Genomic DNA, 24,309 nt, shown 5'->3' on the forward strand with positions numbered 1-24,309 from the left:
AAAGCCTGAGCCAACAAGTCAACCAAAGACATCAAAAATTGGATGCTGAGGGGAAGCCTCATCCAGGCTGCAAATTCTGACTTAAGTTTCTCACCTTCTCATCCATAGACCTCCAAAGGAAGATCTTTAATCCCAGTGGCAAAGCAGTGTTAGCACCCTGTGCATAGGCAACCCTTAAAAGCCAGGCCAACATCTTGCTCACAACACCAGTGCTCCCCCAGCCCTTCCACATCAGAGCACCAGAAGAGAAATGCACAGACAGGTGTGTGCACTGTAACCAGAGTGCTCTGCAGATACAGAAAAAACAATTCTTGCTCTTTCATAAGCCTTATTTCTCTGCTGCCACCTGGGCTTGGACGGGCAGACCTGGAAATATGACTGTGTGAGCTCTTTGAAGCTTCTTCTAGAGATTTAAGGGCCATGAGGACACAGAGGGGTGTGAAGGACAGTACAGGAACCACCCTCACACCTCAGGAGCACCCACGCTCCAGGACTAAGGCACTTTTATTTGTTGCCTCTTGGAAACAGGGAGGGATGATTCCTTTTGAGGCAAACTGTTAGCACTTGAAGTAGTCTGGACTGTAAAAATGGGATTTGTTAGGGTAATTGAGTGGAGTGGAGGAAGTGCTTTCTCATCCTACAGTCACCCAGCCTGGGGTCTCATTAGTGATGGGGAATAACTGGTGTAGTGCCTGTTTTAATGAAAGCCCTTGGTGACAACCTGAATCCTTCAAAAAATGAAAATCACCTTGGGCAAGTAAGAAGAAAAGTTTGAATAACAAAAAGAAGAGTTAGAGGTTTCTACCCTGCTCCTTCAGCCATCCATCCTTCCTTCAACTTCTACACACACAGACCATGCACCATGCACCAGTGGGGTTTTGGTTGTCTTGGATGTTCTCACATCCCTTTTCCAGCTTCAGGCAAGGAGTCAGAACTTCTTCCTTCTCTCTAAACTATATTTAATAGAGCATGCACCCTTGGGTTTGCATTAGCTCTTCAAGCAGCCTGGTTAGTCAAATTACTAACAGATTTTACAAAGGTAAATAAATGGATAAAAATCAGGAGTCTGCTCAAAGCTGTGACTTTTTGATTGCTACCCTAGCCTCTGGACATGGAATAATAGCTACGACTCAGTCCAGTTCATCTTGTGAGCTGGAAGGTTTCCAGAAGTATCTATTATTCAAAGCAGTTCTGGTATTTATCAAGGCGATTTGTAGTGAATGGTAATACGTCAGCAGCACAGAATGCTTCTTTATATTCCTTTTGTTCAATTTTAATGCCAAAGATATTTTGGGGTTTGCTAATTGTTGCAGCTTGCAGTTCATGGGCTAAATCAAATAACAAAGCCAAAAAGTGATCTTCCATCATGTCTCTATTCAGTGGGTTACAGTAAGGGTGAGCACCAGGGCTGAACTGGGGCTGCAGTCTGGCTGCTCAAAGGAGGCAGAAGTACATCCCCAGAAACCTAAACTCAGAGGAATTACTCCATATTTCCACCAGTGGAACAGCAGAGTTCAGTTAATTTGAGCCAAAGGTAAGGTGTTTGTGTTTTTGAGATAAAGCTCAAGTGTTTCCAGCCGCAGCCCCATCCAAGGCTTTCCCAGCGAGGTCCAGACCAGCTCCAAGTGCTGAAAATGGGGCTGATTGCTGCTCAAACCTGCATTATGTTCCAAGTGAGATATCAGTTATGAGGCTGAAATCACATCTATTTGTTCATAAACCACACCTGGACAGGATGAATAAAGATGTGGGGGGAGAAGAAAACCAATCTTTAATTCAGTTGCCAGTGACTTGGACAAAGCCTCCCTGGGTAAGCCCTTCCAAATCCCTCACTGAAGGCAGCAGGAGCCAGGACGTGGGAAGATGCTGGGTGCTAACAGGCAGCAGTGGGAATGGAGCCCCTCAATCCCACAGCATTGAGAGCTGCTGATAAAGAGCTGGGGTTTAAATTATTATTTTTAGGAATTTCAGATATTAATGCACTTCTGAGGGTAGGATGAAGGCAGTGGGCAATAAAAGATGACTGATGCACTCCTCAGAGTAAGGGAGAGGCTTAGATTTATACAAGATTTATTATGAGGATGGGGGAACTGCTGAAAAATGCTCTGTGAGCAGCAGAGGACCTCCAGGCAAGCTGGAAGCTGCACAGAGGCACTCAGGACTCAATTATTTAATTTTAATATGCAACAGGGACAGGCTGAGAGGGTTTGTGAGTGGCTGGACCACAAGCCACAGAGAAAAAGTGGAATATGCAAGGGGAAAGGGGATGCAATAGTAAAATGCAGTGAGGTTTTGGGGAGGGGGGGGGACATATTGGTTGCATATTCAATATTTCCCTTTCTTTCTGCTATGAGCACTGAGCAATTTGGGTAGAAAGTGCCCAAAAGTGTCTAAAATCCAGCAGTTGGAAACAACAAAGACCTGGCAGCAGATTCCTGATGCCAATCACAGCCATGTGTACCCAAGAAAGCTGTGGATCACTCTCTCTGTGAGAGACTCCTTGTCTGCAGTAATGCAATAAAGCACAGATTTCAGCCCCCCTGGCTTCCTGGTTCTGGGGAGAGAAGCTGTCAGGGGCCTGATTCTGGCCCCTCAGAAGGATGGAAATTCAGAATAAACTCATCGAAGGCAGCAGAGCTGCACTAATATAGGGGTAGCCTGGGAAATCCAGATGAAGCCTTTGCTCTTCCTTTAATTTCTGCACAGAGACAATCAAATCCAGGCAGCAAGGAGGGATGCAAAGCTTTGATGCAGAACAGCATATTTAGGATTACTTTGATCTGAGTAATAGGCAAATTCTTCTCTTCTTCTGTTGATGGGGAGTTTTGTATTTCATTTTTTTCCATTTAAAATGCAGTTTTTTTCTTCCTCCTGACTTTGTCTAATTTAGGAGCAAAGATTCCCCCCCAAATGTGAGGAGTGGAGCCCTGCAATCTGGGGGCTCATTTTGCTAATCTAAGCAATATTTTTCTATCCATCTGGTTTAGTGATTTGCAGTGAAGACATATTTCAGAGCATGGGGAAAGGCACCAGCCAGCTGCACATATCCCAGCTGTGGCTATCCCATGGGCTGGGACAATTTATTTCCCCTGTTCTGTCAATTCTTCCCCTTGGCATTTGCTTCTGACCATTCCATGGGAGGGTATTGAGGTGATTACACTCTCCATGGCCTCAGTACACAGAGGATGATGTTTGGTTTATGCTAAAAGCAGATGAAAAAAATTTAAAAATCTTATTCAACAGTTCATTGTCAGCACTGGCTGGGAGAGGAGGGACACATCACACCACACCCAGCACAAGGGGGACTGCTGGCTTTTGATCCTGGGGGGGAAAAAGGAAGGGACTGGTGAGATGGTTGGATCAGGTGAGCTGGAAAAGCAGCAGATGTTGAAGCATGAGAAAAAAAATCCCTAGCTAGCAATAAAGAGGATGGTCTCTTCAACACTTTTAATAGGGGGGATTTTTTAAAAAAATAATTACTGCTCCTTTTCTTAAAAATTCAATTTATTTTATGGAAGTTAAAAAGCAGATTAAGACAATGAGTAAAAATCCCAGGCTGAGGATCCATGCTGGAGATGTAATAGGATAATGGCTTTTTGCAAAGGCCATTCATGGCTGAGTGTGTTCTGCCAGCACTAACTCTCCTTCTCCTTCTGTAAGGAACAGAGGACTCTGGAGTCAATGCCACCTTTTGCATCCCTTCACATGATCCCAATTCCATTTTCATTAAATAAACTCAGTGAAAAAGAGTAAAATCATGTCCACAATCTGCAGCTTTCCTGTTCTCAGAACAGCCCCTGCTTACTATCACATCTCTACCCAAACCCCATCTGCTCCCCTAAGAGAAACAGTCACCCCTGGGGATGACACATCAGAACATCACACTTTTAAATCTGGGAACAAGGTACAATCAAACAAAGAGATAATCTGGAAAGAGCAGGAAACACTCCAAAACTTGCCCCAATGCACACATGACAGCCGGAACTGCGACACCCTCATGCCCAGCTCAAGCCCCACTCTGCCAGTCATGCAAACAACTTTGGAAAAGCAGCCAGATTCCCTTTTTTTCCCTTTAAGATACAAACATCCATGTGAAACAAGGACCAGGAACCCTCATGCCTTCCCTACACTTGCAGTCCTTTCAGCTTCTATTTCCTAAATGACACTTTTCAGGTCTGTGAAAGAGACACTCATCAGTGAAATGCCTCTTCAGATATAAATTAATGCAGAGCCTCTGAAATTACCATCATCTCCATGGGATTAATTCTGCCACGGGAATGTGGGACCAATCCATGCTTTCTTTTCCTATAAAAGTTTTCTGCTGCTGGTATTGGGGCAGAAAACTGAATAACAATTGCAAAGCAAGGAGACTTACTTGTTTTGCTTTAAAAAACAACAACACACACACAAAAAACAACAAACAAAACAAAGAAACAAAAAAACCTACTCCAGAAAAGCATATATTTCCAATAGTCATCACTCTGCATGATTTAGTGGAACCTGGGCAGTTTTGCCCTGACATCTCCAGCATGAGCCATCTGCACTGTAATACTTACTTGGATACCAATCCCATTTCTGAGAGCATCCACTGCCTAGAGACCTTCTGGGTGACTGGTCTGGTGGTGATGGTGAAACATAATCCCTTTTGCACCCACTTGTGCACTCCTGAGACCGTGACAAGTTTTGTTTGGACAAGTCATGAAGCCCAAAACGAGCACGTGGTGCTTTCCTTACCATGTTGCCTTCATCATCGCCATCATCACCATCCTGGTGGGGCTCATCCAGGTGGAGCTGGCGCAGCAGCAGACCCGGGGAGCTCCTGCCATTGCAGTCCTGGTGCTCGGAGACAGACGTCCTGGTGCTGTGCATGCTGCTGGTGCGGTGCAGGGAAGGCACCTGCAAAGTATCCTGCAGGTCAAAGGACCCTTTTGTTTCCAGCGACTCCATGCGGTGAGGCAAAGAGCCATTGAAGCTGCCGGCCCGGCTGGAGTGCTCCTCATCCGAGCTGTCCCCTTCCTCCGAGCTCTCGTTGCCTTCCCCCGACAGGAGCGACCGGCGCTCGCTGCTCTGCCCCCGGCGCTTGAGGCTGGGGGCCCGGCCGATGCTGTTCCAGCTGGAGCGGCGGCTGTTCCAGGAGCTGCTGGCACGCCAGGGGCTGTGCGGGGAGCTGCGGGTGCTGGGCTGTGGGAAGGACAGGGACAGGGACAGGGACAGCATCAGATCTGTGCCACCCGCCCCAGGCCGGCGGATGGACGGACAAGCCCCCAGGGACGCACTGAACACCCGCGGGGAGAGGTGATGCGAGTACCGGGGACTTGAGCTCGTAGGTGGTCACGGGCTCCGTGGAGACACCGCTGGCCCGGCGGGACTCGTAGCCCTGCGCCCCGTCCCCGAACACGGCGTTCTTCGGCATGGGCATGGGCGTAGCGGCCGTGTGGATGATGAGCGGCGGCGTCAGACTCGTCTTCAGCTCCGGGTGGTCGCTCAAGGCCGTCACTGGAAGAGACGAACGGGGTTTAGTGGGAACACCTCGAGGGGGAACACCTACAGCCTGCTCGTGGCCAGGCACAGCTGCTGTGCAGGTAGGGTTCTGCTCTGAGCGTCAGGGAGATGGGGACCAAAAAGCCCTTCTGGAGAATTGGGTCTTCAAACAGGAATGGAACCAGGTGTCAATGGGATCAGGTATCAATGGCAGAGGAGAGAACACCCGAAAATGTCACCTGCTGCCCTTCAACCTTCAATCACCACCCACCGGCTCCAACCCTGGGAATTTCCTGCCCGCTCCCTCCATCGCCCTTCTCCAAACTCCTCCAGTAGAGACAGCCCCAGACCTGGGGCTTGATGGGGAAATTAACAGTTCGAATGCAATCATGTCTCTCCCTGCCTGCATCCCACAGTCCCACCCCAAACCTGCTTCAAAGTCAAGCATGACACAACTGGGACTACAGCATTCCCTCTAGGAGGGTTTTTTTTTCCTTTCCGACACACTGTTTTCACAGCAAAGCAAGGTTTCTGTGGAAGGGTCTGTCTTCCCAAGGTTATTACTCACAGGCTGGATTTGACAAGTTTTTCTTAAGTTCTCCCTCCTCTTCCAGGCTGCGGGGGAAGAGATCCCCCTCGGAATCAGACTTGGAAGCATCACCCTGGAGCAAAACAGAAGGCTTCAGCAAGGAGGCTGAGGGGCCACAGTGCATGAACAGCCCTCTCAAATACGGATTCCCGTGTCCAACACCACACCTTACAGATCCACTGAACTTCGTACCACGATGCAACATCATCTTCCACAAAATGACGCATGCACAGGTTTATACCACAGACTAATTAACCTCCTACCAGGAAGATGGATTGCCTCTGTCTCCAAACACGGTCCCAGAAAGGGATCAGGAGAAAAAACCAAACTCTGGCTTAATTTTTGCTGCTGGAATTGCATACGTGGCAGATGTTAGGGAAAGACTGATATTGATGATCAATTTGGGGACAAAGGATGATCCTATTCTCTCTGAATTAATACACCTAAAACTGGCTGAGTGTGGCTTTTTAGTGATGCTTTGATGGAGCAATCCAGGGTTCAGAAAGGGCACAACAGACCCTGAATTTCCAATGTGACAAACGTGACGTGTCCATGGATGCTGCATCAGCACAGAGGGGATCCAGGTGGCAGAACCCAACATCCACTGCCACGAGGAACCCTTTCCCTCCCATCTACCACACACAAGAGCAAGAGTTTTGGAGATTTACACTGGACCATTTGGGGAGTTTAAATTCTGCTGTATCATTTTGAAGGTCAGTGGTTGAGCGAGGCCTGCCTGCTCTGACAGGCACCCATCCTCAGGCAGAGGAAGATGATGTTGACCATTGTTCTCTGTGTGGTGCCTGGGTTCTTGCTCGGTTTTGTGGCACAGACCCTGATTCTGTCCATTGGCACTGCAGAAAGGCGCTTAGGGTGTGGTATAGTCAGGATACACCTAAGAGGGGCAGAGGTGCTCGCCAGAACCATCGATACCCATCCAAAAAGAGGAGGATTCATGGCTGAAACCACTGCTCTGGCAAAGGGCACCAAGCCCTGTCACAATGGAGAAGAGGTAGGAAAGGGGGAAAGATGCTGGGATGGGAGAAGCCAAGCAGATCCTCACTTTAGCAGTGAGAGCCCAGGAGCCCCAGAAAACCCCACCAAGGCTAAGCTGCTTCTGCAGGAGCCCTGGCCAGCACTGCTGAGGTTTGGTGCTAGGGTACTCATTGATTGTAAAATCTCAGGACCCCAGCATGGGACAGGAGGAAGAGATTAATCCAACACAGATCAGTGCCCCACACCTCATTATTGTGCAAAATCCCAGAGGGATGAGCCCCAATACTCCCCCCCACCTATTTAGTGTGGGGTTACTAAACTATTAAAGCTATTTTTTTGCAGGCAGGCTGGATACTCAGAGATATTTTTAAGGCAAAAGAGAGTGTGATGTGAAGTGTTGACTCAAAATTTCCCCTCCTGAGGATCCAGGACTTCTGTGCTTTTCAGGGAAGCTCCTGCAGCACGCAGTCTGAGAAGTTCAGGAATGCACCTTACAAGGGAGAGCAGTAAAGTCAGGCTGGCCTGAGCTTTCCTGGAGTCAGAGCCAATCTCTGTGTGAGCAGGGCCTCCAGCTGGCTCCAGGTACACTCCCCACAGAGGCTCCCAGCTCAGCCTGTCAGCAGGCCTGCCAGGAATTACTCATTCTCCCTAATGGGTTACTAAAAAGAAATAAATACTGGGAAGAATTTTACGTGATTTGTATTCCTGGAGTGCTCTTCAACAGCCCTAAGGAAGTTTTAAGGGGGCACAAAGAGACGTGTGCCGAGAGGGGAGAGCAGAGCTATGTGGGAACTTCCCACCCCCTTCCCCAGCACCAAACCCCATGTCTGGAGGGCAGTGAGCATCCCCTCCCAAACACCACGTGCCAGACTCAGGACGGTGCAGGCAAACATCTCGTAGCCGCTGCTGCTGCCCCGTTACCTGTTCTTGTACTCCCAGTTTGCCTTTCTGGATAGAAAAGGGGTTATGAGAGAACAGGGAGTTAAAATCCTTTTGGGAAATGAGAGTATGCCAAGCTGGACCAGGCAGTACAGTGACTAAACCAGCGTGTACCAAAAGGGACTGACACACTGGGATATGAGGGGAAAGGGCTTTTGGGCTGAGGGAAAAGCCAGGCTTCTTGGAAAGGACAGAAAGGGAAGTGAGTGGTAAAGAGAGAGATGAGTTTGGCAGAAGGGTGAGGTTTGTGGTGTGCTGTGCTTCGGAGATCCACGGCTTCTTCAGACCTGAACGGGACAATTTCACATCCTGTCATGTGGCATCGTGCCAGCGGTCTCAGCATTCCCACCAGCCTTTCTGGGACATGCCACAGGGTAACTGCTGCTGTCCTACCCTGCCTTGCAGAGCACAGGACTCCCACACACACATCAACACACACACACCTATCAAAACAGGTTTGATTCCAGGTCCCTTCACTCCTGGGCATCCTCCCCTGCCTGCATGAGGGAGCCCTGGCAGGTGTGCCCTGCAATCAGCATCACCATCCACAGCCCCAGGGAGGTCCCTGGGACAGGACTGTGCCTTGGAGAGGCTGTGACAGCCCCTTGGGGAGCCTTCCCCAAGGCAGGCATCCAGAACAGGGTCAGCAAGTGCTGCTGGCTGGAGCCACATCAGCCACTTGGAAGCACCCACCTTAATTTAGCTGGGTCCCTCAAAGAAAGAAGGGACTTAAAATCAGGGCTGACTCAACAATGAGGGTGACAAAAAAAAAAAAAAAGAAAGAAAAACCAAAAAAAACACTTCCAAAACACCCAAATAGACCTGAAAAGAATGACAGCTACTACGATGAGAACAGCACCACAGTGTGTGACCAGGCACCATGAGAGAGACAAGCACAGTGGTGGTGGGATGTGCTGTACGTACCCCCGACGAGTTGACAGGCAGCTGAATACAGCTTAACTGCCCACTCGCTTCTTCTCGCTTGGAGATCTCCTGAAGGAGAAATGTGGGGAGGGAAGAGGGAGGAAGGGGAAGGTGGGGTTCAATTTTCAGTTTCAAAAGCAGGACTGAGTGGGGAATCAAAAAACACAGGAGAAGAGGCAGGGAAGCAGAGGGGAAAGGGGAGGAGGGCAGTGTGTGGCCAGGCACTGGATCCATTCCACTCAGCACAGGGAGAAAGTGGGAGATCTCAGGTAGAAAGAAGCCCTTTGAAGGAACCAGCCTTACACTCTTTAAATTAAGTGTTTCGAACAGAGCTTGCTTCAGCTCCTAAGTGATAATTGTGCTAATGAAACACCAGCTAATTATTGAAAACATGGACTTTTTTTTTTTGCAGCTGTATAATAGCATCTTTATTTATTACACCTTCATTATTCAGCAATGGAGGCTTTTAATGAATGTTTGATTAACACAATATCAGTGCTCTTGCAGGCAAAGTACCAATTTAAGGAGAGACACAGTCTGCTGTGAGTTCAGACCCCTGCTCAGCCCTTTTAGTGGAGACACCCATTTAAATCAGCAGTTTATACAAGGGGTCTGCAGCCAGAGCAGCACAGCCCTGTACTTTTTTGTCACACCCATGACCCAAACATTTTACAGCACCAGAAGTCAGCCTTTCCCTGCCCACTTGGAAAACAGACATCATTTTTCACCTCGTTGTGTTTCTCCTTGCTCAGGGGTGGCTCTCCCAATATTCCTCAGCATTTTTCAGCAGTGTGGCAGTGCCTGGTCCTGTCCCATCAGGAGGTTCCATGCTGCAGCAGTAGGGCACAGATTATCCCTCCAGCTGACTTTCTTGCCTACAGGGCAATGGATCTTTCCTCTGGTCGCTAAATGGTTACAAAACTCATCCCAGCCTAGGCTGGGATGAAGAGTTTAAGGACTGGCCAGCAGTGTGATGGATGCTTAAAGTCTTTGCTTGTAACAGAGAGAGAGAGAGATGGAAAAGCCATCAAAAGGGAGAAGATGGAAACTTTTCCTTTCACAAGGAAAATCCCACTGAAGCCAATGGGCAAGGGATGCAAGAAAAACACCATCCAAAATTCCCCCTGCAGGAGGACGGACTGTTCCCTCCAGTGAAAGCCCAGAAGAAATTAAACATCCATATTTCCCCAAGGATGCTACCTCTAGAGAGCAGGCAGTGTCCTGCAGAGGAAAGGAGAGAGAGGCTGGAGGACCTGAGGTGCCAGGGAGGGAGCAGAGCACAAAGGAGGGGAAGGATCAAACCCATGAGTGAGGACAGATGGGGACAACAGGACACAAACTGGAGGATTACCAATGGAAGAATACACCTTGGAGATAACACTATTGGAGATTACCACAGGAGAGGAGTTTTATGCCTGACAAAGAGGAGTCATTCCTTGCTTCAGAGAGAAGTCTCCAAGGCAGGCACCTGAGTGGTCCAGCAGCAATTTCCAATTAGCAGCTCAATCAAATGGAGTCCCCTGCTCACCTTCCCCACACCAACACCAGGGTCCAATTCAACCAGAGAATGTGCAGTCAAAAATAACCTCGTGGTAATAAGTCCTGCCTGTGCCTTTTGCATGAGAGAAGCTGGTTACCAAATCAAATGAAAAAATGGGGAAGAAACCTCCACCTCAATCCTACAAAATATATTGCTCTGTATTTAAAGTTTGGAAGAGGACCTTTTAGTTTTTCAGCTGCTTATAGTCATCTTCTGCCTGGCAACTGGGGCTTCAAAGCCATTCACTAATATTAATGAGATGCTTGTGGATTGAGGAAAGGCACTCAAGGACCAGGGAGATAAAGGCAGCAGCCCCAGGATTGTGTTTCAGCCCAGAAATCTGAAGGAGAATGGAAAAAAAACCCCAAACCGACAAACTCGACTCAGAAGAGTCAAATGCAGACACGGGCAGTGGATGCCGGGGTTTGTTTACAGCGAGAGATGATCTCTCTATTAATTCTGCTTAGGAGAGGATCCTCTCTGTGCTGGCTTGCAAAAACCAGAGTGTGATCTGTTCACAGAGCTACACAGCAGCAAAGCTGAATAAACATAAACCAGCAAGGCCAGACCTGGGGGCTGACCTCCAGAGACATTTGCTCCCAGTCTGCTGCAGGAAACCTGGGTTGAGCCAAGGGATCTCTTGGTGCCATTGCACCTTACTGGAAGAATGTAGAGAATTCAGAATAACTAGGATGTGGAAGGAAGATTATTATGGAAAAGCTATCATCCAAGCCTGAGATATAAAATAGCAGTATAATCAGAGTCACATATTATAGAAATATGGTGTGAGTTTGTTAAAACTGTCATGGCTGCACAGGACTGACAACCCGGGTTTGGTCTTCAGCGACTCCACTGGTTCCTGGTCCCTGTGCTCACCTCAATACTGGCAAAAGCATCACTGGCTTCAGGCTGTCCCAGTGCTGTCCCAAATCCGAGGTTCCTCCCTGATTTACACAGCACTTAAAGCACATTTCAGCTTACACAGATATCCTGGGGCTGGCCTGGACCAGCCCAGCACTGCCCTGGCAGAGGAGACGTGGGGGCAGTCCTGCTGCAGAAAACAGCCAAGAGCAAATTGGAGGAGTGTCACAGGCACTTCCCTGACTCCAGGGGAGCCATACCCTCAAGGACATAATTACTGGAATAAAACCACAACACATTAAGCCAGGACATGACTTTACAGGGAGCTGAACCGCAGCACAAAACAAGGGATAATTTGCTGCCCAGGAAGAGGCACACTGCATGGTAAACCAGGCTGAGCCAAGGAGCAGAGGAGTCAGCCTCCCTTAAGGGCCAGGGGCTGGCAAATGGGCTGCTGCTTTTAAAGGCTGTCCCCTTTTCTCTGCATAGTGGGTGCCCCAGGTGATCTCCTGTGCTGGTGACCTTCAAAGATCAATTTGCTAGATTGAACAAAGGTTGGGTTTCGAAGCTGCCACCAGGAGAAGACAAGCAGCTTTGTACCTCTTCTCACTCAGGCAAGGGAACATTTTTGCTATTTAAGAGAACTGGGCAAAGGAACATTTTGCTCTTCAAGACAACCCAGCAGTGATTGTCCCTTTGGCTGAATGGTGGGGGGGCATTTACAGACAGAAACAGCTACAACAATAACAATTAAAAAAGAAAAGCACCAACATGGAGAGGGAGACGATAACAACAAAAATTTCTTCTTGCTATGTCCTGGTATGACTCTATTAACTCCAAACTTGCAAAAATAGTAATGATAATCAAACCAGTTCTGTTCATAGGGTGCCAGGATATTATAATACACATGCAACAAGTCTTAAATAATATTTATTCACCCCACAATGCTTTAAAAAATCAGAGATAGTGTATAGATGCACAGCCCATACAAGCAGAGCCCAGTGAGGAGTTTCAGGTTGTATTTACCTCTCCAACCAACCCCCCAGGCAGGGTGTAAGGGTCCCCTCCCCTTATGGGTGTTCTTGAACAGCTGGAAAACTTTTGCCAGGAGTGGATGGGCATCACAGGTCCCCCAGTCTGAGGGGGACTAGGTGACATGCACACCCACTCCAAGCTGGACAGTTGGATTGGCAGTAGGATGGAAAAAAAGGTTGAGCTCAAGCACCTCGTGCCCCCTCAAAGCCTCCAGCAATGCAGGATGTCTCATGGAAGCTCCCATTATGGGGAAGGAGATGGCAGAGACCAGAAATCATGTACTTTAAAATACATAAAGCATTGCAGGGCTGGGAACTGGTACAGCTCCATTAATGCATATAATGAAAAAAGATAATCGTGTCACTAATCTCTTACCAGCCTGTGTAAGTTTTCAGGAGGGGCCTTTAATCTGGATGACAAACATGGTGAAAACTGTTTCAAAGAGACTGTCATAGCAGCAATCCCATCCACAGTGCCTGACTCACCCCTCGATTCCCACTCCTGCATTAATGTTAACAATGCTTTTCATTTAAGCCCTTCGTTTAGAGGGCTTGCTGTATTAAATTGCACCATGGCTACGGAAACAAAAAAAAGAAGGAAAAAATATAAGAAGATGACCTAATATTTTACCCCACTTTTTTTCCCATACCACTTCTGTCAAGGTATTGGTGTCCACCTCAGAAATCAGATTCCAGGATCTGGAGGCCCTAAAACTCGAGAAGAAAGCCAAGGCATGAACATGAGGACATTACCTCTGTCTGGAAACCCTCTACCAGGATGGCCACCAGCAGATTAAAGAGAACGTAATTCCCAAATGTCATGAGAGCGATGAAGTAGAGAGCAGCCCACGAGGAGGTGGAGGCCATGCCGTTGTAAAGGACCTTGTTCCAGTCTTCCTGGGTCAAAATCTGCAGAGGAAAGGTATTCAGACTATGGAGATACTGGAGGATAGATAGCATGCTGGGTGTCCACACTGTGGATAGGCCAGACAAGCATCCTGCTTTTAGGGTACATCCACTGTAGCTGTAAGCACAAGAGGATAAATCCCTTCTGAGCCAGAGAAGAGAGAGGACCAGAGTGTCTGTGATTCCCAACCACCAGCAAAGACCCTGTGCAAACTGCCCTGTCCCCCATGTCCAAGGACAGCCATAAGGGAGGGTAACATCACACTGGTCAGGCCTTTCCTTTGGTCAGCCAGAATGATTTAAAGTCCTTTACAGATCCCAGGGTTACAGGGCCCAGAGCTGCTAAAACAAAAACCTGCACATATCAGCTATAAACCAGATTCCATTATTTGTCAAAACACGACTACAAATGGTCCTGATCTCCTCCTTTCCACCCTCTCCCTCTGCATTTACTTTCACCCACCCAGTCCCTACCCTGCAAACACAAGAGCCTCCTGCCTTGGCAGCCCTTCCTCACCAGGGTTCTGATTTAGTCTGGAAAACAGTCTGAAAGCCTCCATAAACCTGCACTTGTGATTTTGGGTCATCTTCTTTCCACGGCATGGAGCTTGACTGAGCTCTGTCAGATGCATTGGAAACCAACCCCAATATTTGCAGTCTCAAAAAGCCCACCAGTTGTGGAATTTTCCACTTTTTACCTGGAAAACAGTGACGATGGCCCAGAGCAAGGAGTCGAAGTTCTTCCTGTCAGGCAGAGTGTCACCATCCCGCTCCGAAGCGAACTTACAGCCAAAGAGGTGCATGCCCAGGATGCTGCAAATGATAGGAAGCAGGGGCTCAACAATGGGACCACCACACAAATCAGTAATCAAACTGCAGAGTGACTGTCTCCTGATTTCACCTGGGCAATTCCTTTTTATGTTTTTTTTTTTTTAAAAAGATGGATTCTTTGTTCACTGAAAAACATGCCTTGAGATCACGCAAATCAGTTGTGAATCTAGGTCAAATCTGTCAAGGAGTTTCAACCAAAAAGTATGTCTGCTCCTTATTTTTCTTCTGCTTTGTTTTTTGTAAGTCAAAACATTGTCTTTCAACATTTTCTAAACAAAATGTTTTGACTTTCTGTTTTGCAATGACACATTTTCAGCAAAATATGCTTCAACTGAATTAGGAAGACAAAAAGGATTTCTGTGAAATGCCTGAATAAGATATATCAGGGGACTTGAAACAGCTTTTTCAATTTTGACAGAAGAACAGAATACCTTTCATTAAGGATAGATACTAAAAGAGTAATCTGCTTTTCCCTGCTCTCTGCTAGTAACCTGAATAATCAAATTATTTACAGCTCTACTGAGTACCACAGCAGCAAATGGCACTTTTGGAGTCTCACTGGAAGAAGGGACATTATCCCCTGGAAGAGACTGACTCTCTTCAGCCCTCCCAGTGCCTGCATTGCTCAAACACTGCAGTTGGCTGTAGAAGAAGGTTCTTCTCAAAATCTAGACCAAAATCTAAAAATACAGGGCTACGCCAACCCTGTTTCTAACATTTCTACTTGTCTGAAGACAAGGCCATGAAAAAGCACAAGTACCACCATGTCTGACATTTCTTTAGGAACATCATCCTCTACTTGGCAGTATTTTTAGCACCAGGCTTACCAGTTGGTAAGTAATGGGATTGCTGTCTTGGGCTGATGTCAAGGAATCAGCCAGCCTGGAAGATTTGCTTTCTAAACCATTTTGCAAAGACAAACATCTCATTTGGCTAAGTGAGAGAATTTAGGGCAATAAACCACAGCCAGCAATGCTGTTTCTGGGACCATTCAGCTCAGCCACGTCCTGGTATGGACTCTGTCAACTCCTCATCCCACCACGGGATCCCATCTAAAAACCCAGAGCAAGCTCAGGACAGGGAAAACTGGAAACACTCACCTAAAGATGAAAATGAAGAGCATCAGCAACATGCAGAAGGTGGCCACATTGTCCATGGTCTTCATGAGGACAACGAGCTGGCGCTGCAGGGCTGGCATGAAGCGGACCAGCTTCAACACCCGCATGAGACGAAAGGTGCGCAGGACGGAGAGGCCCCCGCCCTGCTGGCCCACAATCTCCCACACGCTGAGGAGGACAAAAAATGTCAATGCAAGATGACAGGACAAAGCCTAATTGCAAAGGCCTGGAGGAGAGGCAGCGAAGGGAAGGTGAAATTCAGAGAGAAGAGAGATGGAAAGTTGGCAGAGATGCACTGCCAATGCCCGCGGTGATCTGGACTCTGTCCAGGCTTGCAAAGAGCAGAGGACCACTTGAGTGTCAAAAATACGCCTGGAAATCAGTGACTGCAGCTGCAGGGGCAATTATAGCCTTTGCATGTGCCAAAAAAACCAGAGATATTTAATCAGGCACTGGTTGGGCCATTTGGATCCCAGACTGTCCCAGGACATTGGGACTGATAGCTTTCTGCTTCGTCCTCTCTCTAAAATGACCATAAAATAATCCCAAGATATGTATTAGCAATCATGCCTAAGTGCATTAATTACAGAGAGAAGTTTAAAGTGTCACAGGAAGGTATTTTTGCCAAATCTCCATTGCTTTCTGTTTAATTAAACAGCCAAATGAGGAGAAACACACATAAAGAAAGCTCAAGGTTTGTACCTAATCACCACAATGATCCCATCAAAGATGTTGTATGGATTCTTAATGTAGCCAAAAGGACCATAAACAAGGACTTTCAACAGCATCTCCAGGGCAAAGAGGCTTGTGAAGACAATGTTGCTGATCTCCAGGGCATTGGTAAGTTCTTCTGGCTGGGGAAAGAGGAGGAAATTGAGAAAACAAACAGCCAGCTCCATATCCAAAAAAATCACACAGAAACACAACAAGCCCCAGTACTGCAAGTGTGAGAATACCCATGCTAATGATGTGGTGAGAAAACGGCAATAGCTCACTCAAAGTCCAGGAGATGGAATGAAAATAGTTTCAGAGTGTTTAAGGTTTAGAAGTCCATTGTAAATCCAGCAGGTAAATTTGGACATCAGAGCTTTAGTACCACCTCAGGAGATTTAGGTAGAAGTGGCATGTACTGAGGCTTAATGCTTTTACATCCCCCACATTGATTCTCCTTACGCAGAAGGGAAAGTCAGACCATTTTCTCACATAAATATCCCTTTAGGGCCTGTCTTTTTATTCAGTACCTCATCAAAAGATTTGAGCTAAGATTTTTCAAAAGCAGAGATCTGAGGTGATATAACCAGAATGGCTCCCAAAAAATCTCATTACTCAAAAAAAAAAAAATATCTCATTATCAGGCAGTGCCAAATCTGCAACTGAGGAAGCGCCCGATCCTGGCATTCCAGACAGGCAATCTGAAAATAGAGATATGAAAAAACCCCAAAAACTTAACAAACAGACCCTTGGTAGTCTTAGACCTAAATTAATACCTTTTATGTTTTTTTAGCATGTTTCACAGAGGGTTCCCAACAATGCCTGCAGGTGCTTCTCTTTCCCTGATAGGTGGGTGGGCATTACTGGAAAACATATGGCAGAAGACAAAACGCGGTGGCTTTGATCTGTGTGGGATCAGTCAACAGCAAAGACAGAATCCACACATCAGATACCTTCTCCCCATTTAACCCCCACACATGGCTGCATGTTTCTGCTGAAAGGCTTCATTAAAATCAGGAGCTGACATCCTGCTGGCCGATGGCAGTGGGGTCACATCAGCAGTGCTGAGGTGGTGCAGGGCAGTGGGCTGACAGCTCACTGAACACCTCACACACAGTGTCTGCGAGGTTCCCCTGGGGTAGTTTGGCTCTGGCTGGTCTAAATCCCCACTTGTAACCACCCATGTGGCTTTAGATGCCTGGGCCATAACCATGGTGGGTTATGGCCAGATGTGCAAGCTCACAGCAGCCACGCTACGAGCAGAAGACAATGTGCAACACATGCAGCTGACTGCACCTTCCACTTACATGAATCACATTCATGACTGGCCAAAAACTTCCTGTGACAGACCACGAGCTGCTACACCACATCACAGGCTGAAAGGTTTGACTTGAGGTGACCCAGCCCCGGCACCGTGGCAACCACGAGAGTGGAGACCTCAGGGGCAGGGCCAACACTTGGTCAAGTGTTCTTCAGAGCCACAAAAAACTACAGTGACCAAGGGGTTTATAGATACATGCTGGCAAAAAACTCAGATAAATCAATGCAGGCATTCAAATCTTTGTTTCCAAGTGTTGAACTACCCAGGCCCAACCTCTGAAGCTCAAGTTCCTCCAACCTGGCTTGAGGGTAGATAGGAATCCAAACTGGCATGATGTTATCTCAGCGTGGTAGTGAATCCCTGAGAATCTATTCTCACATAGGTAGGAGCTTTTGATCACACAGCATAGCAAAGGAGGAAACAGCAGCATTTAAAAGAAAATGCAAAAAAAAAAAGGGAAAAAGAAGAGGGTGTTGAACACAACTTATACCTCAAACATCCTTGCTGAAGAACAGATCCCTTGGCTAGAGCTTGCCAAACACACCACGCACACAGCCCAGACCACCCGCTCACTGATCTACAACTGAAATACAAATGCTGCAGCTCCCAGTATTAAATTCAGCCATGGTTCAATGCTGTAATACCTATGGGAACACTCAGACACAGGGTAATAAATAGGCCAGGAACTTATATGTCAAGCTGCACCTCAGGAAAATTTGAAATAGCTACAATTCTACATTACTCACACAAAAATGCCAACTCATTCATGAGTGCCTCAGTGCTGAGGCAGGCTGTGCCGTTATCAGTACCGCAGTGATAGGGCTGGAAAGGAGATGTGTTCCTGGAAGCTTTCCTTCTCATCCATCAGTGCCACTAACCCGGACCCTGAAGGCTGATTTCCACCCTCTGTTCCCCCTCTGCAGTGGCACTGTCCGATCTAACCGGCCCTGCAGGCACAATCCAGTTAAACCCCTCGCCAAACATCTCCAGCAGTCACAACATCCCTTCCTCGTAGGGGCTGACATGGAAAATCCAACAGCCCTGGAAGGGATGACATGTTAAGAGCATGGATTAATGAAACTTTGGACTTCACAGGCACTTTCTGGTCAGAGATATTGTTGGAATGTGCAAATCCAGATGGGATGTGCTGTCAGGGTGATGTGGGGAGGCAGAGTGGGAGCAGCACTTAACATTGCAACCCTCCCAGGAGCCCTGGCACACACTGGAATGGCTGTGACCCCTCTGGGCCAAGAAATTTCCCTCCCAGACCACCCAACTCAGGAGATATTCAACACCCAAATAGCCCTGGCACTGGCTTGTGAGGGCTATGGGTCAGCCCATGCTGACACAGCAGCAACAAATCCACCTGCCTCCCATTGCTTCACCCCAAAAAAGCTGCCTGCCCCCCCACTCCTCCTCCACAAACTCTTTTCCATTTCTCTTGCAGGAAACAGTTTTTAATATCTGAGACACTGGGCAAACATAATAAGAATGAAGAGTGGGGACTGCTGAAACAGAGGTGAGAATTAATATCCAAAAATCTAAGGTAGTTGGCCAAACTGGATAGAATGAGAGGAGAGAGAAAAGAGAGGAGAGAGAAAAGAGGGGAGAGAGAAAAGAGGGGAGAGAGAGGAGAGAGAGAAGAGATCCAGAGCAGCCTGGAGCTCTGCTGGGGTGGACAAGCTGAGCTACTGGAAGCACACCACACTCTGACCTGGCTGAAATCGGCTGAGTTATTTTGCTTTGGGAAACTACACATCCCTAAACAGCTGAGATGGGGCAATGCAAATTACTTGGGGGATTTCACAACCATCTGTGAAGCAGGGATCCCCCCAAGACCCTCAGTCCCACTCAGGGGTCCCCAGGGTAGCTCATCATCCCTTTCAAGGGACACAGAGCTGCAGCTGGTCCATGGGGCACCCCTGCCGTGAGCACCACTGGGATTTATTTGTACCAAGAGCTGTGATCATGATCCTGCCTCAGGAAATCTCAGCTGGGCAGTGGGGATTCAGACCCTTCTAAGAATGCCAGCTATGGGATTTTTGTTCAGCCACAGATGTATATAGACAATAAGATTTTTTATAAGATGCTTCTACTCTAGAGAAATCACAAATATGTTTGAGACCTCTTTCCTGAGACTTCATTACAGTACAGCAGGAACATGATTTTCCCTCCCATGGGAACTGAAATTATCATCCCATCCCAAACAAGAATTCAGAATTTCAGACTTGGGAAACTAAAACACAGTGCACAAAATCTTGGAGGTTCTTCCCTCTGTTTCAGTCCCCATTCCTTTATCCCTTTGCTCTGTACTGTAAAGAGTACAAAATTAAAAAACATAAATAAAAGTCAGCTTGAAGAAGAACATGGAACTTTTTATTCCCCAACTGTCCAAGTGGACATTTCAAGCACCTCAGACAACATATCCCAATAAAGTTGGGGTTTTTTTGAGGCCAGTTCACTGAAACTGCTCCTCTCCCACAAACAGCTTCAAATGTGATAAACTGCCATTTTCTGACAATAACAATCTAACCAAAACACTATTGACCAGCTCTAGACATGATGTGCCTGAGAGAGTCACTGACTCCTGGCACACAACCAGCTCCATGGATCCTCACTGGGCTGGGAGGAGAAGAGCTGGCAAAATCACTCAGATTTTCTCTCTGAGGGCCACAACACAGCAGCTGTGGGAAGTAGCATCCTTCAACTCAATGATATATTGTGGGGAAAAATAAACCCCTCAGGACCACCCTAAAAGGGATGTTTTTCAAGAAGCAGAAACTGATGTGCAGATATGAACTGGGGATTCTGTGCCTGGGGTTTCTAAGCAGCACAAAGCCTCTGCTCACCACCCCCATTACAGCACAGCTGCCACAGCCTCAGCTTCTCCATTAAAAGATGAGTCTGCTAATTCTCTCATCTGTAGCAGCAGTGCCTAATTAAAAGGAAAGCATCCTATGATTAAACGAGCAACATCCAGAAAGAGCGAGATCCAAGTGTAATTCAACTGTGGTACAAAACACCAGCTCTGCCGATAAGCCCTTGGTAAATACTGAATTTTGTTTCCAGGACATCTTGCCATGCTGGACACACAGATGTGTTGTCCTGGATAAATCATTCTTTGTTAGCCCTCTGTTTGTGTAGTGTCAATTTGTTGATATACCAAACAGCACATTGACAAGTTGTGGCAGCGCATGAAATCAGAGCAGACAGAAAATACTGGCATTGGCATTGGGGCAGCAGAGGATGCAAGCCCTGGGCACCCACCCAGACCTGACCCTCCCTGGCAGGGGGCAAGTGTGGCAGCCAGGAGGGCAAGCCCTCTGCACCCTGCCTGGAGGATTCAGGCAGGGCTGTCTGGCACCAAGCAGGGCACTGCCAGCAGGGATGGGAGGAAGCAAGGGAAGATGTCCTCAGAGTGCCTCATGAGGTATCTCAAAGCTGGACCAGCACCTTGCCCCTTTTTCAGCACTCAGAAATAGGCTGTAATGCATTTCTTTCTTTTTCCCCCTGTTTTTAAAGCTGAGTAGAAGCCCATGAGTGAGATGTCCGATGGCAGAAGGGACAGGATCCATTTCTATGTGGGCACATGCCACATGTCCCTGCACACAGGGCTACAAGGTGTCTGCTGAGCAAGCAAGGCTGTGGGCACTGAGTAGGGAAGAAAGTGAGGACAGGAGCTGGGGCCATGCAAGCCCTGGGGCTTGTGTTCCCCAGTTTCTGGAAAACAAGCCCTGCTGCTGGATGAAGTGCAACCAAGTGCCCCAGCAGACAGTGCTTACAAGGCTTCCAGCTCCTGCCTTCCTCCAGCTGTGACCCATTTAGGGCACAGAGTCTTCATCACCATCATCAGACCTGCACCCAGTGCCATGGGTATGGCTGGAACAGATCCATCCATCCCACACCCCCCCTGACCAGACAATGAGCTCCAGGCTGCTGCCAAGCCTGGCCTTGTCCAGCCCCTGCTCCTGGGATGCCAACACAAAAGAACAGAAGCACCCCAGGGTCTTTCCTCTTTGTCTTGCTAACAATAAAACAGAAAAACCCACTCTTGTCTTGCCACAGCACAGGGTGAGGGATGGGACAAGCAGCCAGGAGGCAGATCCCTCCTGATCCCAAGGGATATCTTTGGGATATCGCTCTTCCTCCGTGACTGGATCCAGAAGACCATGAAAACTTTTAAACCACTCAAACTGCTGCAAGAATAAGACCTTTCTGAAATCATTACCATGGCAACTAGGAAAAATAACACAGAAAGAAAATAGCAACCTCAGCTATTTCACAGGAAACACCAGCAACGTTTTACTGACTCATCACTTGCAGATTTCTAATATATATACATAAGAAAGAAAATCAAATGTGTCACACAAAGATAGGATTTTCAACTTGATACTTCCCTGTTAAGATCCTCTCCACCCTCCACGTGGGTGCAGACACATACCAGCTCCACCCCAAAACAGGAGCCAGACCACAAATCCTGGGACAAAATACAAGAAATTCTGACTAACAGAAGCAGCTCTTAATTAACAAAATGAGGTGCCCTTTGTTTGCCCTCTCCCACACTCAGTTCCCCATGACTGATAGCTCATGGCTGTGTCCTCACACAAACCACAAGCCCTCTCCATGCACTGCTCCCATCACATCCATGTTAATCCCCTTGTATCAGTGCACCCACCAAGCCATGACCATCAAAAATGCCACTTCAGTAAATACAGCTCCTATTGGCTCCAGAGCTGCTAGCAACTTTATAAATAGAAACTCAATCCACACATATTTTCAGAAGTGACATTCATTGTCTTTGGGGCTCCTTAAAAGGTATCAGGCTTTAACTAACTCTGCTGTACCCAGCAGAGCAGACCTGAGTCATGCTTAATCGGGGTCTGATAGGCTTCCTCTATTTGTCCTTTGCCAAACTGGTTAAAAAAAACAATTCAGAAAGTAACAGGATTGCAGCAGGTTTTGCTCTGCCCCTCCTGAGGCTGGAGACATGGAAAAGGGCAGCATGCTCACTGCTCAGTGGGCTGGACGAGAGCTGCTGGGATGTTCAGGATTTATAGGCATTTATTATAAGGAAATGACTTTGACAGACAAGTGAACAAGTCCAGTTACATCCCTTCACTGCATGGGAAAGAAGGATTTCCTTACATGCTGAATAGAGGCTGAATATTTCATGCTACAGCAAGTAATGCTGTGAGAAAGGGGGGAAAGCAGCTTTCACTTTGGAGAAATCAGAGCTGTCTGAGCAGGAGGCATGCCCCTTCCACCACCTCTGCTAATCCCCTTGTCTTGCAGCCAGCCTTCCCCATTCCAATCAACAAGGGTCCCTTCCCACCCCACATTTGCAGAGAGAAGGGGCTGAGTCCTGTGGACATGGAAGCTCCTGGTGCAAGACCTTCCTCTCCAGCACATCTTTGCTGAGGAACCGTGACAACTGAATTCCCTGGTCCAGACTGCTCATACAGGGCTGAGTCCCCAGCTACCTCCTGTCTACCTTGAGCGTGGGGTGCAAGTGAGGGGATCAGCCCCAAATCTGATGAAGAATTTCACTGACCCACCCTGAAAGGACCTGCCACAAACCAAGGCTGCCCAGACCCACAAACAGGGCCTGCAGATCACACCCTCCTCCATTGAGTCCTGCAGCTGGGTTGTCTTTATCACTCTTAGGAGGTACAGCAGATATTCTTGCCTGAACTCTTTATCTCTCTGCTTGAGATTTCTGGATGAATATTATCCCAGAAAATGCAAGAAAAACATGAACCAGCTCATCCCTCTGCCCAGGTTTCGAAGAGCTTAAGCTGAACAAAAGCTGAATTTCCACTTGGTCACACCTTGTAAGTGCTTGAGATCTAAAGCCCTCTATTTCTGGTTAATCTAAACCAAGTTTGAAACTTATCTCCCCATTAGTACTTGAGAAGGGACCAGGGGGAGGGAGGAAATAAAAAGAGGGAAAGAAAAATGCTGTCATTGTAGGGCTTCTGCACAGTTCTGCTGAACCCAGGTTTCTGATGCTGGTAACATTATCTCTAATGCTGACAGACATCCATGGGGGAAAAGCTGCTTGTTTCCTAACATCAGCAAAAAACCAATTATAACAAAGAGCTGAAATCCAGCAGAGATGAGGGAAAAAGCACTTGGCTCCTGCCCTCACTCCTGCTGGGGACTGAGCAGGGTGGGAATGGGCTCTGCAAGGGCAGGAGTGGCAGCAGGGCAGGATCATGGGTGCCAATAGCATTGGGACAAACTTCTGCCAGGAGAACTGAGGAAAAATATGGGCTGATCCCTGGGAAAACACCAACAACCGGAAGTGCTTACAGATGAAAGCATTTGTGGTGCAAGCTGAGAGTGCTCCAGATGCTCTAGCTGAATTTCCTGGCTCCCACTCAAGGGGAACAACCACAATAATCAAAGAAGGAACAGAAAGAAACGTCTGGCTATCTGCAGAGAGAAGCAATTTTTCATCCACACAGGGGTGAAGCAAGTTTTGAAAGCGCACATCATTTTCCCATTTCACCAAGCTGGAGTCTCTTCTCAATGCTGCCTGAGCAGAGATAACACCAGGGTACGGATGGCAGCTGAAACAACAGCTGTAATGATAGGATCTCAGGCAGCCAGAGTATTTCCAGCCTATGAACTAAATTAACAGGAAAGAATTGACACTTATGGTTCCCCAACCAGGGAGCTGAAGAAAACTTTAGCAGGTGTCAAGGAGTCTTTATAGGCTCATCCCTAAAGCATGCAGAGAACTGATTTATCTGATAAAAAGAATAACATTTCAAGTTGCATGAAACCTCATTTAATTTTCAAATAATTCAGTCCCCAGAACCAGGATAAAGTCTGTTTTGTAGGCACAGCCCATTTTTTAATGAGTAAAAGGACCATGGCATTTTTTAACCCTGGAAGAGCTTCACAAGTGAGTCAATTAAAACATGTGAGTTCACACAAGACCTCATAAACCCTTCAAATCCCCGAGAAGCAGAAGAACCCCCAAGGTCCATAAAAAGAATTACCCCCAATAACAAATAGAGAGCTGATTTTGAAGTTGGTGATCCTAGTGATTA

The 24,309-nt window shown here is 47.4% G+C and overlaps 1 protein-coding gene across 8 annotated transcripts in view; it reads right to left on the bottom strand.

Annotated features, from left to right (window-relative positions):
• The window catches only part of CACNA1G (calcium voltage-gated channel subunit alpha1 G), a 144,715-nt gene that overhangs the window by 50,719 nt on the left and 69,687 nt on the right, over nt 1–24,309 (bottom strand). For 6 of the 8 annotated variants that reach the window (XM_088065502.1, XM_088065507.1, XM_088065506.1 and 3 more), the window contains exons 11-18: nt 15,922–16,073; nt 15,202–15,387; nt 13,969–14,083; nt 13,118–13,273; nt 8,930–8,998; nt 6,050–6,143; nt 5,309–5,496; nt 4,735–5,181 (exon numbers count right to left, since the gene is read on the bottom strand). In XM_088065502.1, the coding sequence (XP_087921628.1) occupies nt 4,735–5,181; nt 5,309–5,496; nt 6,050–6,143; nt 8,930–8,998; nt 13,118–13,273; nt 13,969–14,083; nt 15,202–15,387; nt 15,922–16,073 (1,407 nt within the window). The remainder of the gene's footprint in view (nt 1–4,734; nt 5,182–5,308; nt 5,497–6,049; nt 6,144–8,929; nt 8,999–13,117; nt 13,274–13,968; nt 14,084–15,201; nt 15,388–15,921; nt 16,074–24,309) is intronic. The other 2 variants (XM_088065504.1, XM_088065503.1) reach the window with 1 other exon arrangement.

Source organism: Pseudopodoces humilis, chromosome 21 (assembly GCF_049639895.1).
Source record: "Pseudopodoces humilis isolate 2021_Gansu_Grassland_sample_001 chromosome 21, ASM4963989v1, whole genome shotgun sequence".
Taxonomy (NCBI): domain Eukaryota; kingdom Metazoa; phylum Chordata; class Aves; order Passeriformes; family Paridae; genus Pseudopodoces; species Pseudopodoces humilis.